The following is an 18,645-nucleotide window of genomic DNA, read 5'->3' on the forward strand; positions in this document are numbered from 1 at the left end:
AGGGGATAATTTCAAGAATTAAAGGTATACTATGCAAGGTTTTCAACTTGAAAATATACAACAGCCGTACTCAATCATTACTATGATGCACTGGCAATCTGTGTGTGTTCACTTCTGTCCATTCCGTGCCTGTCTGCCTATATTTGTTATTGTAAAAAAGTGTTTTGGATGTTCCTGGGCGTGACCCTTTTTTCTTTGTGGGCTGTATCTGAAAAGCATGCGGCCAGTAGAAGAAGCTTGTTGGGATAGTGCTGGATGTATGTACTGGTGGGCATTACCATTATTTTCAGGGACACAAATCATTTGACTTGGTTCCCAAAGGATTCACTCTTGGATTTGTTCACTGGTCTTGTTCAGACTCCCACAAACCAGAGTGGGAGCCACGCAGTGACTGGTTTTGACTTCAGACTCTCGTTCTCATTCTCGCTCTCGTTCTTGTTCACTGACTTAAGTTCCTAGCAAATGAGAACCAGAATCATGCGTTGACTGAAAACTCTAGGGGGCTGAAAAGAGAACCCCAACTCAGTCATGCAGGCTCATTTTCAAACTAGTTCAGTGAAAAGCTGCTCATTAATGAGTTTGCCCCGTGATTTTGTGTTTGACCATTCGTTCTTTTATTCAATTCCGATTCTCCCCTAGCCCCTCAGCTTTGTTTGCTGATTGGATTTTGTGTGTGTTTGGCCATTCGCTCTTTCTGGACCTAGACTCTTGTTTTGCTCTCTGCTTGCCGTATAGTGCTCCGGTTAGTTAGTGTGTCCCCAGCTGAACTACAGATCCTTCCATCGGGACACTATTATGGTGTTTTGCTTTATTTGTGAAGGTAAGGCTGGGTGGAATTTTAAATCTCTGTTGGGGGTACGTGATTCAGACATTTAGTTCTCAGACTGCAGACTGATTGGTTTGAAGCTCAGCAAAGCTGCCCCATGCCCAGTAAACCTTTGAAGACTAGTCATGTTTTAGTTGGTTCTGGACATGCAGATAAGGACCAGATTTACTCATGGGTGTGCAGTAGATTTCCCTTACCCATTCCCCACTCATTTCCCTTATCATACATCCTGTTATGGTCTGACCCTAGAACAGGTCTGTGGCAAACACGCCTGCCACAGGCCACCGAAGTGGCTTTCTTTGGGGCCCTCCAGCACAGAGACACAGGGAGACGATGTTCAAGCAGTCCAGATTTATTCCACGAGGGTTTGGCAAGATGGTATAGCCAAATGAGCAGATGTTAAACCCTGTCATGACAGAGAGCTCCCTGGTGTGGGTGGGGATGGCAGATTTAACCTGTGCGCAGTGATTACCTCACTACGCACAGGTGCAGCCACTCCTGTTCCTGGGTCCAATTAGACCTGGCCAATTATCTAATTCTCAACCAATTATCCAATTGGCCAGGTCCAATTAGCTTGACCCAGGGCAGGTGTGGCTGCTTAAACCAGCCATCCCCACACCACAAGGTCGTAACACTGAAAATGAGAATGGTTCATGGTTCACTTTTGAACTATTATACACTTCAGGAAAATGTACTTAGGCTTATACGTGAACTACTTTGCATCTTTTAGTACATCAAGTATACTCAAATAGGCTCAAGGAAATTATACTAAAATACTGAACTAGAAGGAATCCACTAGTGCTAACAGGATATTTAAGTTACTTTTGAGTTTTATTAACAAAAAAGTAAGTCTATTTAGTCCCACAGTTGTCAAAGTCAGACCTGTTGGTCTATATTTAAACTTCACGTTTAGCCTGTATGGTGGTTTGCAGAAGTGTGCCCCTTATCAGACCCCCAGAGGAAAACTGACTCTACTGCTCTGACAGGGAGTAAGCAAGTGTGATGAAGAGACAGTGCTCAGTTGCAAAACATCCTACTGGATCAGTATTATGTAAGCCATAGGTTCTCCATATTATAATGTAATCATGTTTTGTATTGTTGGAAAGGCAGTGTCATGGGGAACAAGCTTGTGTCTTTCGAGGTGGGGTGCTGACTAAAGTTCTTGATACCTAAGGGTCCGCACCCTGCCAGATACAAAGGTTAATCCGGTGTGGTATGCTCACAGACATAGTGCAGGCAGGATCGTTGATTAACTGTACAGTTTTGTTATGGTTGAGTGTTCATTTGATGACTTGGGTTTTGCTTTAATCTTTGGGTATAAAAGGGAAAAGTTGCAGTGGTTCGGGGAGACTCGTCAGGACGACCTCCTGAGCGCATTCATGTATAGCCATCAACGGACGGGGAAAACCGTTTCTCACATGGCAAGTCAACTGAATTTCTCACTGGCCTCATGAGTCATATATGCCATGAGTACCGCATACCAATAGCTAACTGGTTCCGACTTGTAACTAAAAACATCGCTTATTGGAAATTGCCCCATTCATTTTCCCATTGGCACATTTACGGGAAAACAAGGGGAGTGGCTTGGTGACGTTTACACTTACAAGCTCTATACAGCCCCGGATTGGGCGCCCTCGAATAACCGTTACATAACCAAGCAACGCCTCTACAGAACATTACACCGTAGGAATCTTTGCACCCTCGCGGACCGACAGCATGCATACATTGCATATGTGTTCGGCCGCTTTGGCTGTTATTTTGCTTCTGTTGGGTTTATTGAAATATAGATTTCCGTACTTTGCGAAGGATGTTCTGTACATTTTTAGAGTCATCAGGATTCGGGTGCGTATGGGAGAATTTCTAAAGAAAAAACCCTTCTACACAATTTTAGACTGTTTTTTAGAAGCGGCACAGAAACACCCCAACAAAACATTCATTGTTTTTGAGGGGAAAACGTTCTCTTACTCGGAAGCCGACAAACAGAGCAACAAAGTTGCCAGAAGTTTGTTGGAGCACGCGCGTTTGAAAGAGGGGGACACTGTCGCGCTTTTCCTGGGGAACGAACCATCTTACTTGTTGATCTGGCTCGGTTTGTCTAAGATAGGATGTGCTGCGGCATTGTTGAACTACAACGTCAGATCCAAGTCCTTTCTGCACTGCTTCTCCTGCTGCGCAGCAAACGTCCTTATTGTGGCTGCAGGTAGGGAGGCGTCCAATCGGTACGGTACCTTCACTATAGTTCTGGAATTAGTACAAACCTAGCTACAGCTGTACAGTTACATGTAGAACATTTTATTCACTACTGTGAACCTGCCCTAGTTTTTTTTACATGGATGCATAAGAGCAAAGTCTCCAAACCCTGTAAATACAAATATTATTCTAGCATTTATTTAACACTAATTTTAATGTGTGTCATACAAATTATGGTTTACATGCATAACGACTCCTTGTATTAATATTACAGCATAATTTTTTTATTAATTAGAATTAAAAGATGCGGTTGAAGAAGTGCTGCCGACCCTGCGCGAGGAGAATGTCTCAGTCTTTCTCCTCGCCGATGAGTGTGACACTGAGGGTATGGAGAGTCTCGCCGACAAGATCGACCAGGCCTCGGATGAGCCGCTGTCACCGGCGCTGCGGTCTAACGTGACAGTGGGAAGCCCTGCGCTGTACATATACACCTCTGGCACAACGGGTAATGCAACATTATTTTTCTATTCAGAAAGGGCTTCGACTAATGTTCTCTTTCACTTTATATATAGCAAATACGTGCATATAAATTATTGGTTGGTATTGTTTGACAGCTCTAGCTCTAGCGTGAATATTGGCGCATTTGCTAATAGCGTTGGATGCTAAAACGCTGTTAACACTTCGCACGCCTGCTAATAAACGGTTATGCGCCTTACTGATTCCCCAAGGTCTCCCCAAGGCTGCAGTGATCAGTCAGCAAAGGCTGTGGGCCGCGTCCTTCGTCCAGGCCATCGCTGGTGTTACCGCCGATGACGTGGTCTACAACACTCTCCCTCTGTATCACATTGCAGGGTTTCTGATTGGGTGTACTGGTGCTATTGAAAGGGGTATGATGAAAGCCAATCGTCTTTTTAAAATCTTTCTAATACAGTTGAATTGTGGCTACTTTACAGAAATACTTATGCGTGAAGGTAAATCATTAGAATGTCAAAATCCAGCTTTTAGACTGCTCTACAAATTTGATGTGAGACAATTGTGTACTTTGAAAAAACTCTGTATGTTTAAGGCACTCGATCCAATGGGGAATTGGGCTGTAAATCAAAAGTTTTATGTTTGGCTCCCAGCCGGGGCACTGCCATTGAACCTTTGAGCAAGGTACATAACCAAAATTGCACAGTTTACTCTGGATGGACACGTCTACCAAATGTTAAAATGTAATGTTCTGTTGTCTTCCGTTCAGGAAGAATGATTGGCAACTCTCTTTTGTCTCTGTAGGTGGGACAGTTGTTTTGCAGAGGAAGTTTTCTGCCTCTCAGTTTTGGGATGATGTCAGGAAGTACGATGTTACAGTGATACAGTACATAGGGGAAATCATGCGCTATCTCTGCAATACACCAAAGGTATTTTCACCTCCAGTCAGGGTCTTGAAGTACCATATGGGTAGTTGCAGGTGATCACTGGTGATAAGTTGTTCTTGCACTAAGGGGGCTGACCAAATTGACCAATCTATGTCAGTATACTTTGCTCAGTATTATTAATTTAATTGTTAGGTTATTTTGAAGCCTGTTTGAACTCATTTGTGAAATGCATTGGTGTAGTATAGCAGTCTGTCTGAACATTAGGCTGTGGCCTGTGTTGTGTAAGTGGTACGTATAACTAAAAATAATCTCAAAGATGGTACGAATAAATACTCAAGTTTTTCTACTTCTGCTGATAATAAACTGTTAACAGGTCTTGAGTGTAAATAAAGTCAGGAGTTTTGGAACAACAGAGTTGTGGTGTTTCTCCCTCTGTCTTGTGGTTGGATAGGGTTTATGCCCTCAGAAGAAATCAAACCAAGTCTTAATTGTTTGATGTAATAATCCAATGTTTAAAACGTTAGTAGAACTCAAGTGGTGCATTGAATGTCATCATTGTCCCTCGTTCTTTATTGGTTTATTAGTTATTTGCGATGATTCACTGAAACATTGGCATACTTTTTCACCCACTCAGAGAGACAATGACCGAGACCACAGAGTGAGACTTGCTATTGGTAATGGGGCCAGGGCAGATGTTTGGAAGGAATTCCTGAATCGATTCGGCGGCATCAGGGTGATGGAACTCTATGCGTCCACTGAAGGGAACATCAACTTCATTAACTACACTGGGAAGATCGGTGCCGTTGGATGTGTGAATTTTCTCCACAGGGTAGAATAATCAGTATTGTTCACAATTCACATTCACTTGCTTATTCTTCACTTGCTCTTTAGATATTATTTCATCACATGGTTTCCGCTGGTTGATGAACATATGATATGCTTTTGGGCCTCCTCTTCCATTAACTGATTACGCACAAAGGCTTGTATATAAAGACTTGTATAATGTTTATGGAACAAAAAGGCAATGCATATCTTGTCAGGTCATTAGAGTAACAACCAATGGTTGCCGTTAATACGTAGCTTAGAAGTAATAAATACATAAAGTGCTATATATGCAAGAGGGAGCTTCAGAATGTTGTGATTCAAATAAATCAGCATTTGGAATGTTCTTCACTGAACATTATAATGCTGATGTAAAAATATTTGCTGGTAATTGAAAGCAGTGGTGTTGTAGAACACTGACATAGAATTTTGAAGAAAAAAAACTTACTCATCAAATGATTAAAAATCCATTATTAAATCACCATATCCCAAGGAGATTTTTAAAAATCACAGGAGGCAAAATGGGCTACTGCTTATGCTTAGTACCCTCATGGCCTTAATCAGGGCATAGCACAAACATTGTCGCTTTAACAGCTGAATTTATAAATCAGTAGGCATAACCAAAACACCTATTGCTAATGATCTAATTACCATCACGTGCACATTAACATGGCTTAACATCTGATTGTATTTTGTGTGCTGCAGAAAGCATTCCCCTATGCACTGCTTAAATACGATATGCTGAGGGAGGAGCCAGTGAGAGACCACAGGGGGCTGTGCGTTGAAGTCGCCAAAGGTCAGTTTGTCCTCTTTTTGATGAACTCAGGTTCAGCTGCAGTACATGCAATTCCTCAATGCGAGAGGACACCGATTTCTTTTTCATTATTTAATTTTACTTTGTTTTACTTTTTTACCAAAATGACACTACTTTTTATGGCTGCCTCAATCTACTGAAAATAAAGGTGGTTTTTGCGTGCGACACATTTTTGTTTATTTTTGCACTCAAACAATATGACAAGAATCAGAAACAAGATTCGATAAGAACCAGATTCAATAAGCAGAATAGGATTCGTTATCGGAATCGATAGAATCTAAACGATACCCAACCCTAAGTGTGAGAAATGATGGCTTCATGTAATGAAAACCGGTGTGTGATTTGATTTATTTAAGGGGAGACGGGGCTCCTGGTGTCCAGGATAACAACGACAGCTGCCTTCCTGGGGTACGCGGGAAACCTGCAGCAGACGGAGAAGAAGAAGCTGCGGGACGTCTTTCAGAAAGGGGATCTGTACTTCAACAGCGGAGACCTGCTGAGGTTCGACCACCTTGGCTTCATCTACTTTCAGGATCGTGTCGGGGACACGTTCAGGTACACCTGCCTCCAGAAATCCCGCCTCAAGGGTTTCAGCCTCTGCCTCACATCGCTAAGCTACTGGACTGACTTTAACAATATCACCCCTCGTACTGCAGAAAATAGCCTGTTTTAACAAGCGTTTTAGTCTTGTAATGTGACTTAAAATCTTATTTTTTCTCTCACATAGAAAATATTAGTTTGTTTGAAGTTACTTATTGCTTGAAAAGTGACTTTTTTACCCCATTGGCAAATCTTGAAATGAGTAAAACTGTCTCACCCCATTGGCAATCAGTTTTGCCAACAGTCAATTGTCTCTTCAGTTCTCTGCTCTGTGTTTTTCTTTACACTTCGGTTTCCTGAACAGAGGTTCAGTTTAACCATGTGCTCGCTGAGCAGTGTGTGACCACTAAGCTTATAAATATAACGTAACATAACATAATATAAGATCAAATAATGATGAGAACGGGCCATTCAGCCCAACAATGCTCACCGTGTTGCTACCACTAAAGGGTACCGAGTGTGCACTGTATATGTAAAACTAGATAATATCTAGCACCATGTCAAGCCTGGTCTTGAAAATCCTCAGAGTTTCTGCCCCTACTACATAACCTGGCAAGCTATTCCACACAGTGACGTCTGTGTGTAGAAATACTTCCTGAAAAAATGTACTGAAATTTGCTGTGAAAATTCACTTCCTGTGAGCAGCTGGGTACTGTCGTGTCCTGCAGGTGGAAGGGGGAGAATGTGGCCACCACTGAAGTCTCGGATGTCCTTGTCACGGCCGACTGTATCCAGGAAGCCAACGTGTACGGCGTCAGTGTGCCAGGTAAGCAACTTCTGCTTATTACAGAGGACAGGGTCTTTGCCAGAGCTCCATGTGTGTTAATTGGTCTGGTCACTATCACTGTATCATCATTAGTGAAGATTTATATATTGCCGAAACCTCGCTTATTTATTACCCAGACTCAAGAGTAACATACAGACCCTTACGGGGCACAAGAGGAACACACAGCACAGTACAGTACAGTACAGTAATGGAACACAAATCACAATGTGTATGTACAGCATACTGGCTCATTAGTCATAGTATCAAAAAACATTTATTACTAATAACACTGAAGTGGTGTTCCCCTTTAATCCTGCCAGAAGGGGGCTAAAGTGCATTTCTTCTCCAAGGGCATGAGGGCAGGATAGGAATGGCAGCTGTCACATTGAAAGAAGGAGCAGAGTTTGACCCAAACAGCGTTTTCAGCCAAGTCGTCAGCTACCTGCCTGCCTACGCTCGTCCACGCTTCATAAGGATCCAGGTAATGCTAATCTGGTTAGCCTGTCTTTTCCTGAAAGATGTTTTTATCTACATAATGTAAAAGTAACACAATTAACAGAGTGTGTGCTTCCTTATGAAGTATGTAGAATTATGAACACAACCCCTACCTCAGGGCCCAATTTAGGCAACAGGTTCATTTTTAATGGTTTCCAACAAATAATTAACTACTTGAATGAACCTTATTTTTTTTTGTTTTTTTTCCTCCGATGTCAGGATTCCTTGGACGTGACTGGGACATTCAAGCAGATGAAAGTAAAGTTGGTGGAAGAGGGCTTCTGTCCATCTGCTGTCCCTGACCCGCTCTACTTTCTGGACGACAAGGAAAAAAGCTATGTGCCGATGACCCAGGAGATTTTCCATTCCATAGAGTCAGGCAGCATTAAGCTGTGAAAATGAGCTGGGTTTTGTGAGTAAGGATCAGGGTCCATCAAGTCCTGAGAATCTATATTCGATCAATATCTGTATCGTCTGTACATCGCTCTGGATAAGATTGTCTCCTAAGTCATTGTAATGTAATGTGATGTACATTTACCTGGAGATTTTTCTGCTGATCTTAGAGATGTAAGTGTCTGTTCAAGTTTCTAAAATTGTAAGTGAATTACCTGTCATAACCTGTTATTACCAAATTATAAAGGCATTTATGTGAAACAGATGTTTAGAAATGTTTGTTTTTACACCTAATGCAGTATTTCTCTGAAGTATTATGCATAATATGTTCAGCATAATATGTTCAGCTGTATATATACATACATATGTATAAGTAAATTAGTGTTTTGATGTGAATTAAATGACATACAACCATTCAAAATGGACCTGCAAAATGGGGACATTTGAGACAGTTTTATGCTTGCTCTTATTTATTGATGAAAACATAAAAATATACATAGTACACTTAGTACACTTCTGTAAAACAGAAACTATGGAAAACCCTGAGAGAATTACATCCCCTGGTGTGGCCCTTCCCAAATCAGAGCAGGTCATAGTTCATTTTCGAACCTTAACCTTACCCTTATATTCAGCATTATATTTAAATAAAATGTATTCATCGAGATCAGAACTGGTACTGCAATCATTCACAACATATAGACAATATATACACATATTATTGCCATTTTCAGGAATACCACTTTTTTATTAACTACATTGCTTTGAAATATATTTATCAATACATTTTTCAAAAAGGTCATCATATTTACAATAAATTTCAGTGTATTCTATTTCAGTAAGGGTTTAACCTAATTTTGATCCTGATTAATGTTATGTTTTGTGGTCAAGTTTGTACATCCCCTCGCCCCCCAGAAATCTAAATGAATTCATGCATTTGAGGGTAATGTATGTCATTTAAAAAAATGTCTAATTTGATGTATATGTTAGCGTGCTTTGCCCAGATGTAAAACTGATTATTTATTGAAGTGAACCCTCACTTAGGGATGGGGAAAAAGTTGTACTTGCATTTATTTGAAAGTCAAAAAGTTAAAGACCTGATACAAATGGACGCAGGCCTTCTCTGATGATGGAATCCAGGCCTTCGTCTGGAGCGGACCGTTTCCCAGGCGCGCGGCGGAGGGCGGGGCTAGCGCTGCAGGTTGAGGCAGGGCAGGGCGGCGTTCGCGCGGCTGCAGGTGAGCCAGGGCTTGTGGAAGAGCTGGATGCCGCAGGGCCCGGCGCACTGCTGCAGGGGCCCGCAGGGCATGAAGGTGGGCATGCTGTAGAACTTGGTCAGCTTCCTCAGCGCCTTCTTCTCCAGCAGCATCACGTTCTCCGGGATCCGGGACAGCAGGCCCTCCTTGGAGAGCAGCTTGAGGACGCGGGCGTGCTGCTGGTCCGTCAGCGGCTCGCCGGTGCAGCTCAGCGAGCGGCCGGACCTCTGACCGCAGCTGGCGTAGGGGCTGCCGACGTCGAAGACCTCGTCTGTCGCCCGCTCGGTCTCGGCTGGAGGCGGCGCGGGCGGGTGCTGCTCGGTAGGCCCCACCGTCACTGGGGCCTGCGTCTGGCGCCCGGCCTCGCCCGTGAGGCGGGCGGAGGCGTCCCCGGCGGCCTCCTGTGCGAGTACGGCGGCGGCCGTGTCGCGGATGATGGCCCAGTCCCTCAGGATGTCCTCCCGTGTGGTGAACTGCGACGTCACGGTGAAGCGGATGATGAGCTTGTTCTGGATGGAGGCCGGGATGACGTACATGGCGCCAGATTTGGTCAGTGCTTTCAGGAGCGCCTCGGTCTGGGCGTTTCCCCCCTGCACACATGGAAGACAGGTCCGTTCATTTTTTTAATGTTGGTGTTTCTTAAGACAAGTCTTTTTTTCTTGATGTCCTTACTGTCCTGTCACATTTATCAAATCTGCATAATGTCATATTATATCTTAATGAAATATGTTATTTCAAATATGTCACTTTAAATAAAAATTGATTGATTGATTGATTAATTCATTCATTTCTTATCACTTAAAACGTTCCTTCCCACAACAAGGCATAACCTTATCCCCATTTTGCTTCCAGGGACCCTGGCCCCTCTGTAACCCCTTGTGGCTTTGTGCTTCCTGACGCAAACATCAGGTTCGACTTCAGACCCACCTTCAGGCAGAACACCACCAGTCCCATGTTTCTCTTAGCGGGGATTTCAAAATTAGGATCACTTCGGACCAAAGACTCGAACAGCTTTGCCATCTCGATGCCCTGAAAGCACAAGAACCAGGGAGCCAAAACTGAGAATGATGTGGAAAAAACAAGATATTGGGTGGGAGGGGGAGAGAGAGATGAAACAGTGGAAGGGGGCAGAGAGATGGAACAGTGGAGGGGGAGAGAGAGAAGGGAGAATGGGAGAGAACTGGGGTTGAAGAGGAGGAGGGAGAGATAACAGGTGAGCAGTGCTGGGATGGCGGGGGGTTGGAGGAGAGGCAGTGGGGAGAGAGCTGTCTCACCTGTCTGATGTGCTCCTGCAGCTGCTTCAGACCGAAGGAACGCAGCACAAACCACAGCTTGAGGGAGCGGAAGCGTCTACTGAGAGGAATCTGCCAGTGCTGTGGAAAGAAAGGGTTAACAGGTAACAGCAGCGTTACAGATGTGTGTGTGTGTGTGTGTATCTGTGTGGGGGTGGGGGTGTATGCATCTGTGTGGGCGTGTGTCTGTGTGTGCATTTGTGTGTATCTGTGTGGGTGTGTATGCATAATGCAGATTTGTGTGTGCTTATTGCTTATGCCCATGTATTGTGTTTGTTGGCGTGGGTGTGTGTATATGTGTGTATATGATTGCATGTATTTGTGTATACTCTGTTTTGTGTGTTATTGCTTGTATGTTTATGTGGTCTGTATATGTATATATCTGTGTATATGCAGCAAACAGTATTCTGTGTAAAACTCAGACTGCTGGTTCAGCATACCATGAAATCAGTGGCAACGCGGGAGTTCTCGTGCCGGAGGTAGAGTGGGTTGACGCTAAGGGTCTGCTGGAGCTTGTATTTATCCCTGACCCTGAAGGGAAAAAAAGGTTTTATAGTCTCTTCACCACCAGCTGGCACACTGACCTTGAGAACTGCCATCAAGTAAGAAGTTGCCGATGGAAGACTGGTCTCCATGAAAGCCCATTATATTACTGCCATTTAGCAGACACTCTTCTCCAGAGTGCAAAGTGGCTAACCCAACTTTTTACATTTTTACATAGTATGCATTTATACAGCTGGATATATACTGATGCTGTTCAGGTACCTTGTTCAGGGGTACAACGGCAGTGTTCGACCAAGGAATCTAACCTGAATCTTTTGAATTACAAGTTATTATACTACACTGCCACTCCATGGACCCTTCCCTGCCAAGACCACTGTTATGACTAATGTAGGGGACAGATGGAATGACACAGGCTCAGAATTCAATTCAAATTCAGAAAAAAACAGAATAAATACAACTTTGCTCATAGAAAGGCGTAAGTATGAAAATCGAAGTGAAGTCATACAACAATAGTCATGCAGTAATTTGGAGAGAATGGACAGGGAGGGAGGCAAACGGAGAAGCCTCCTCTCTCACCAGAAGGCGGTGCAGTCGAAATGGACCATCATCCACTTGGAGGGGTTGAAGACGAAAGAGTCGGCAAATTCAACGCCGTTCAGGAAGCCCCGCTGCTCCGGACAGAGGAAGGCAGAACCAGCGTACGCCGCATCGATATGCAGCCACAGCCCTTCCTTGGCACCTGGATGCAGATAATGTGTGAGTGAGTGAGTGTGTACAGTGTGCGTGTATGTATACACACACACACATATATATATATATATATATACACACACACATATATATATAAACATACATATATATATACACATCCCTTAATCCATCTGCTTCCTAATAATACAACATTCATACATATTTCTGCGTATATATACTATCAATGAAATCCAAAATCCAAGTTGCCATACCTGAATTATTGATATAAAATTGATGCAAAGTTATAACTAAGCTTCCATTGATATGTTTGAAACAAACATTATATATGGTAATAGGATAAACATGAACACAGTGAAGTAAGCTAAGATTGCTGAGACATACACAGGGGCCCCAGCTCGGACAGGCAGTCGAAGGCGCATACTCCCGTCGTTCCCAGAGTAGCACAGAGCTAAAACCACAGAGCGCAAAACAAAGAGTCTGGGTCATTCCACTCCACTTCCACTGGGGGAAGTAGCACACAGCCTGGCAGGGGTGATCACTTTTAGCCACAAAAAGCTGAAGATTTGAATCCCAGATGTGCTGCTATTGTCCCCCCTTGAGTGTAGGCAATTGACCTATATGTAATAAATGTCAGGTGCATGGAGTGCCCTTGGATAAGTGTGTTGGTTACATAAAGTCAGAAGTAAATACATATTAAATGAAAATGTTCTAATGGCAGTTATTGGAGAAGTTTGAAATGTGGCGCACCAGGACTGGTATGAGGCCTTTCTTCCTGTCCTCTTCAATGGCACTTTGCAACGTTTCTCCCCGCAAGGAGAACTGCTCGTCCGTTGGCAGGGAACGCATTTTAACCATGGTAATTAGACCTGCTTTTTCAACTGAAGAGTGAGCCTGTGAGACAATACAGAATGTTACTGGGGATCACTGACTTCTTGACCTCACTTACAGTGATTATTTAACACACTATCCCATGGAAGCATGTCTAAATCATGGTTTATTACATTCTGGATCTGTATAATGCATGCAGCTATCTATTTACAATATTAGTGTTTGATGATCACAATATTGGCAGGGATTCATAATGGTTTACTGATTGTGTAAAATATGTTAATTTATTAAATTATTAGTTATTTAATGTGTAAAATAACATAAACATAACATAATAGGCTGAATATGGGGAAATCTTTTTTAAATATAATTTGTCAAGGGTCCCCTGGAACTCCTGAAACAAACCCCCCAGGGAGCCCCGGACCCCAGATTGAGAAGCCTTTCTGTAATGTGCTGAAACAAAAATGCATCCTCCCACCTGGTCAGATGCATAGGCAATGAGTCTGGAGTTGAGTATGGAGTCATCTGCATCGTCCCCAGATTCCCGGAGTTCCAGGATTTTGGCTTTTCTGGCAGCCAGGAGGGCCAACAGAGTGCCCTCACTCACCGTGCTCTGAGAGAGGAGAGGACAGAATTATTTTTTTCTCATTCATTCATTAATTCATTCATTCATTCATTCATTCATTCATTTGGAAGATTGTTTATTAGTCATCCAGCGAGCATCTGAAATCAACAGCAGCTCAGCAAACCTCAGGTACAAGTACCTTAACCAGACATTCCCACAGGTACAAACACCTTAACCATACACTCTGCAGGTCCAAGCACCTTAGCCATACATTCCCACAGGTACAAGCACATTAACCACACACTCCACAGGTACAAGCACCTTAACCACACACTCCACAGGTACAAGCACCTTAACCATACACTTCACAGGTACAAGCACCATAACCATACACTCTGCAGGTACAAGCACATTAACAATACATTCCCACAGGTATGAGAACCTTAACCATCCTATCTGAAGACACAATGCACCTTGACCATACATTCCTCAAGTACAAGCACCTTAACCATACACTCCGCAGGTACAAGCACCTTAACCATACACTCTGCAGGTACAAGCACCTTGACCATAAAATCCACAGGTATAAGCATCATAACCGAACATTCCTGCAGGTAAACGCACCTTAATCGTACACTCCCCAGGTACAAGCACCTTAACCATCCAATCTCAAGACACAATGCACCTTAACCGTACACTTGGCAAGTGCCATCAACCAAAGACAAATTGGTAGTTGAATCCTTTATAATCCTGCAGATGTGTTTACTAACACATTTACTACTAGCACAACCCTTAATCTGTTATGACTAACATAATTCCTTAACTACAACATCATCTTACACAACCCTCAACCCTCCATGACTAATACAATTCCTTAACCACAGCATTAATTCAAGTTGTATTCAAGATGGCACTTATCTTAAACCCCCACAAGAAATTGTAATTGTTTCTAAAGCCACATGGAAAAAGGGGCAGTTTGATTAATCATGAAAGTGGAATACCAAATCCCCCTCCACACACATACAAAGTGGATTCGCCTTATTTTCTTTTGGAGTCAACAGAGGTGGAAATCCAGGAGTCAGAAAGGAAAAGTCCTGTACCTGCAGGACACCTCCACCCCTGCTGTCGGGATGATGATGCAGGAAATGGGGGGGCAGCCCCATTGCCTTGGCCAGCCAATCCAGAACATTCATCTCTAGTTCAGTGCAGGCTGGACTGGAGGCCTACAGGGAAAAAAGTAAAAATCAACAATTTACATCATTTATCATTTACATCATCTCAAACACTCAACTATTTCTGTAAGAGCTGGGGGTAACAAAATGAACCCTCAACACAGGAGAGAGGGACGTGGGTGTAATGAAGCTCATGTGGCGTTTCTCTGACTCTTGTCTATTTAAAAATGCTGTAGGCTAATCCAGTCAATGTTTTAACGATTTCAGTAAATTGCTTGTGTCAGCAGATACGATGCGCGAGATCAGTTTGGATTGTTCATTTTAGTTTTGCCACCTGCTGCGCAGCCGGCGGGCACCTTGGAGGGAAGGTCAACCTCTTTGATTGCTTCAGGTGAAAATGGGGGAGTTGTACGTTTCTGGCGACATAGTAATTAAATACTGAGACTGACGACGAAGGATATATGCGTATTTATCGAAGAATACATTCGGAAATATCTCAAAGATTAACCACGCAAAATATGTTTGTCGAAGATATTCTTCCCCGCAGCACGGAGAAGGCCACCGGTGTTACTGCTTCACTCTTTTATTGATTGAAGAAAACTACTGAACGCAACGAAGATCGTGGAGCTGGTCGCGAAGCATGCAATATGGGGATCAAGCCGAGACCGCTTTTCACCGACAGGCAGCGGGTACGTTCTATCTTTCTCGAGGTCCATCTAGCTGACAGTTTTCCTTTCATATGTCTGTGGCACTCGGAGTTCTTTTCTCTAGACAATTTATACTAGGTTTGCAGTCCTACTTCTCCCACCCAGATTAGAATTATACTAGAGTTACAGATATAGGTAGTAATATACGAGCTCGGGATGTAGTGATATTGTAACGCTTGGCATTTCAATGTAATTAAAGTGGGTTGGTTCAAAAGCCTCTGGAGGGTACATTCCTGTGGAGGGTATATTCCGAATATTCTACGGGCTAATGTAATGTGAATATGTGGACTTGAATAATAATGGTAATACATTCCATAGCTCGGTAATATATTGCAATATCCTAAAGAGGAATGCTTTATATCCTTGCCAATGTAATTGTGAAGTACTGCGGCAAATTGATTATGTATTTTTCCAATTATATTTTCAAATTTATTCAATTTCTGTAAGGGGAAATAGAACTGTTTTATGTAAGAATATATTATCTCAAGCTACAGTTTCCACTGAAATGAAAGGTCTTTAAGGTGAATTTACCCAGGTGAATCCAATGCAGTTGATAGCATCAGCCAGCATGTCCCCAAGCAAGGACGGCCAGGAAGTCAGAGCAGGGAAGTAGGCATGCATGTGGGGACTCTGCCAATGCACCACCTGCAGCAGAATGAGATTATTATTATTGTTATTGTTGTTATTATTATTAATAATATTATTATTATTATTATTATTATCATCTAGATGTTTTCACACACTATCCTGAGCTTGTCTGCTGTATGTTCCACGAGACTTAGCACTCCACAGGGGGGTGCCAACAACCTGGATCAGGTCCCAACACCTTTCCCTAGACACTTAAAGCCAGTTTATGTTCTACAGGCAAGATCTCCTCCTTGTATAGTCAGAAGCATGCTAATAACTGCAGTTCTATAACTAGAATATCTCTGAACCACATCACTGCACACACGGCCACCCTGAAGCTCGGGTGACAGGCCAGGAATGCAAAACTGTATCTTTGTATTATTATTTTAAGGAAGCACATTTCATCCATTACATTTTTAGTGTAGGGATTAGGTAAGATTGAACTCTGGAGGGAGAGGGCAGAAACATACCCCCGGCATAATTATTTTCTCGATGTCATTAAAAATATTGTCCCAGTTTTCTGGTTCAATGGGCGCGTTGTCCGGGAGGAGTTTCCTCATGTATCCGGGCTGGACATCTGGGACGACCCGTCTGTCTCTGATTTTGGTCAGGTATTCCGTGATGTAATTGACAAGTTCCTTACCTGTAGAAGGTAGAAAACATCAATTAGGTTACCATTCGCTAAACAGCAGAAAATTAGTTGCATGTACACAACAGATACAGTTGTCCAAGTAACTACATTCAGAACACCAGTGTTTCCCAGGCCATAACCTAAAATGCACACTGCAATAAAACAAATGTTTAGGCTGCTTTTGACAGCTCACTTCAGAGTCTTGCCTAGCAGTTTCAGCAAAACAGCCAAGCAAGTTCAGCATCATCTGTATAGCTACCTGGTGTGACAGAATCAAGGCTGCACACGCGGATAACTCAGTAATCCTGCCCTGTGATACAGGCCCCTGTACACCAGAGTTAGTGCAGTCATCCAGCTGAGTAAAACTCTCCCAAATCTGGAACATGGACTGCAGTAAAAAAGAGATGTTCCAGGTTTTACTGAGCAAAGTTATCTAGCTAACAAAAGAGTATGCATACGCGACCCTGGGGCAAATCATCTATCAAAATGGACAGACCTTTGCCTTTGTTAGATTTTGGTGTTTTTTTTTAGTAATGTATCTTATTTAAAGTTTCAGAGTTATAATCTGTTGAAGTCCCCACACCCATCCTGTTTCCGTCTGGGTGTTGAGTACCCTTTCAAATGCAAGCTCTCCGCCGAGACTTAGGTGCCATTGGAAAGCAACCCTGGGTGAATAGAAATGATGATATGCGAAGAGTCATTCAGCCTCTTTTCCACTGTAGTGCCAAACGGTTACCAGGGGCGCTCAACAGCATTCTTCACCTTCTTTATGTTACACAAAATTGATGGTTAACATTTTCAGTTTAGCAGTTGGCAAACATTAGCAAACTAATGTTTATGTGAGATGCAACCAAAAGACTATAGTGGCTAATTAACAGACCACATGCCCCCGGTTTACTAGCACAGGGTATTCTAAAAAAAAAAAAAAGACTAACACATTCAATTGAGTGCTAAGTGATAAGCTAGGAGCTTATCAGCATAACATATTTCGCTGCCACTTTCTTAATTGAATATATATTGTACATATTTAACACCAAACTGCTTAGCTAACTCCGTGTTGATGTAAGATATTTGATGTAAAACAAGTGTCCTTTATCATTCATTTCAGCATTTCAGCTTCTGTAATCACAAATTGATATTGATTTATTTCACAATATTGAATATTCTGGCCAAAGTTTGTATGTGCACCTCAACTGTGATGTTGGTCAGAAACTGGTCTATAACCAAATTTGACCCGCTATCCCATGTTATATAATATTCATTTGCCCCTAAAACAGGCTCCAGGGAAACTCAACGCATTGTGTGCAAGTGTATTTCTCAGATAAATTGGAATACTATGCATTCTAAAAGACAGAAGGCTAAAGAAAAATTGTACAAGAAGCTAAGGTTCCCTTGCAGCAGCTGACTTTACCTCTGCGGTTGTATTCGTCTGCCTGCATCTTCAACAATAGGTTCTCTGCTCTCTGATGTCCTCTTGGGCTGTGTTCCTCTTCTCCTGCACTACTCAGGTGGTGGGTGTATTTATGGAGCCCTCCCAGCTGCTGACCACACCCCAGATTCGACGTCTGATTTCAGTGGGGGTAAATGATGTGAATAGGAAAGTCTGGCAGACCCTCCTATCTGTTATTCCATTACACGGGAAAGATATGCAGACAATAGGGTGAGTTTCAGTTTCAGTCTGTATGTGAGTGGATGAAATAGGGACACATTGTATTGTTCTCATCACCATCATGGGTTTTCAACCTCTGTTTGCATTTACAGTGTTTGCACAGTGTTTACATAGTGACCATCTAGGTTCACTGACACAAGTACTTGTCTGTCATTTACAGTCATAACCCTCATGTAAATGTTAATATCAATCGACATTTCGTATTAGAACCCATGGTGTTTTAACATTGCATATTTCAGCATTTAAAACAATGCAGAAGGAAAACATTGATATTCAAGTAACAAACCTGAATTATCAGAACAATGCAGATATGAATCAGTTGTGAACAACTTTGACTACTGCAGGGATTTTGGTTTATTTCCTGTAATCTACCTCAGCATCTTTGGATGTTGATTGGAACTTGGATAAACTCGCTGAATTTG

General features: G+C 42.6%; 2 protein-coding genes across 3 annotated transcripts; one reads left to right on the top strand and one right to left on the bottom strand.

Moving 5' to 3' along the window:
- Nucleotides 1-23: 23 nt before the first annotated feature.
- Nucleotides 24-8,928, top strand: LOC118214745 (very long-chain acyl-CoA synthetase-like). 2 transcript variants are annotated; one of them, XM_035394929.1, is made up of 11 exons: nucleotides 24-1,080; nucleotides 1,452-3,026; nucleotides 3,312-3,521; nucleotides 3,745-3,903; nucleotides 4,292-4,416; nucleotides 5,009-5,203; nucleotides 5,902-5,992; nucleotides 6,367-6,565; nucleotides 7,279-7,376; nucleotides 7,727-7,857; nucleotides 8,091-8,928. In XM_035394929.1, the coding sequence occupies exons 2-11, from the start codon at nucleotides 2,543-2,545 to the stop codon at nucleotides 8,265-8,267; spliced, it is 1,869 nt and encodes a 622-aa protein (XP_035250820.1). In that variant the 5' UTR covers nucleotides 24-1,080; nucleotides 1,452-2,542; the 3' UTR covers nucleotides 8,268-8,928. The 2 variants fall into 2 exon arrangements, with proteins under 2 accessions (XP_035250820.1, XP_035250821.1); XM_035394930.1 differs by lacking the exon at nucleotides 3,745-3,903.
- A 522-nt stretch (nucleotides 8,929-9,450) lies between these two features.
- On the bottom strand, nucleotides 9,451-18,036 carry hdc (histidine decarboxylase). The gene is made up of 12 exons (XM_035396485.1): nucleotides 17,966-18,036; nucleotides 16,394-16,566; nucleotides 15,828-15,941; nucleotides 14,518-14,640; nucleotides 13,331-13,465; nucleotides 12,772-12,915; nucleotides 12,406-12,472; nucleotides 11,890-12,052; nucleotides 11,250-11,340; nucleotides 10,792-10,890; nucleotides 10,445-10,546; nucleotides 9,451-10,107 (listed from the first exon to the last, which is right to left on the bottom strand). The coding sequence occupies exons 1-12, from the start codon at nucleotides 17,991-17,993 to the stop codon at nucleotides 9,451-9,453; spliced, it is 1,896 nt and encodes a 631-aa protein (XP_035252376.1). The 5' UTR covers nucleotides 17,994-18,036.
- Between the last annotated feature and the right edge of the window lie 609 nt (nucleotides 18,037-18,645).

This window comes from Anguilla anguilla, chromosome 16 (assembly GCF_013347855.1).
Source record: "Anguilla anguilla isolate fAngAng1 chromosome 16, fAngAng1.pri, whole genome shotgun sequence".
NCBI classification, from domain to species: domain Eukaryota; kingdom Metazoa; phylum Chordata; class Actinopteri; order Anguilliformes; family Anguillidae; genus Anguilla; species Anguilla anguilla.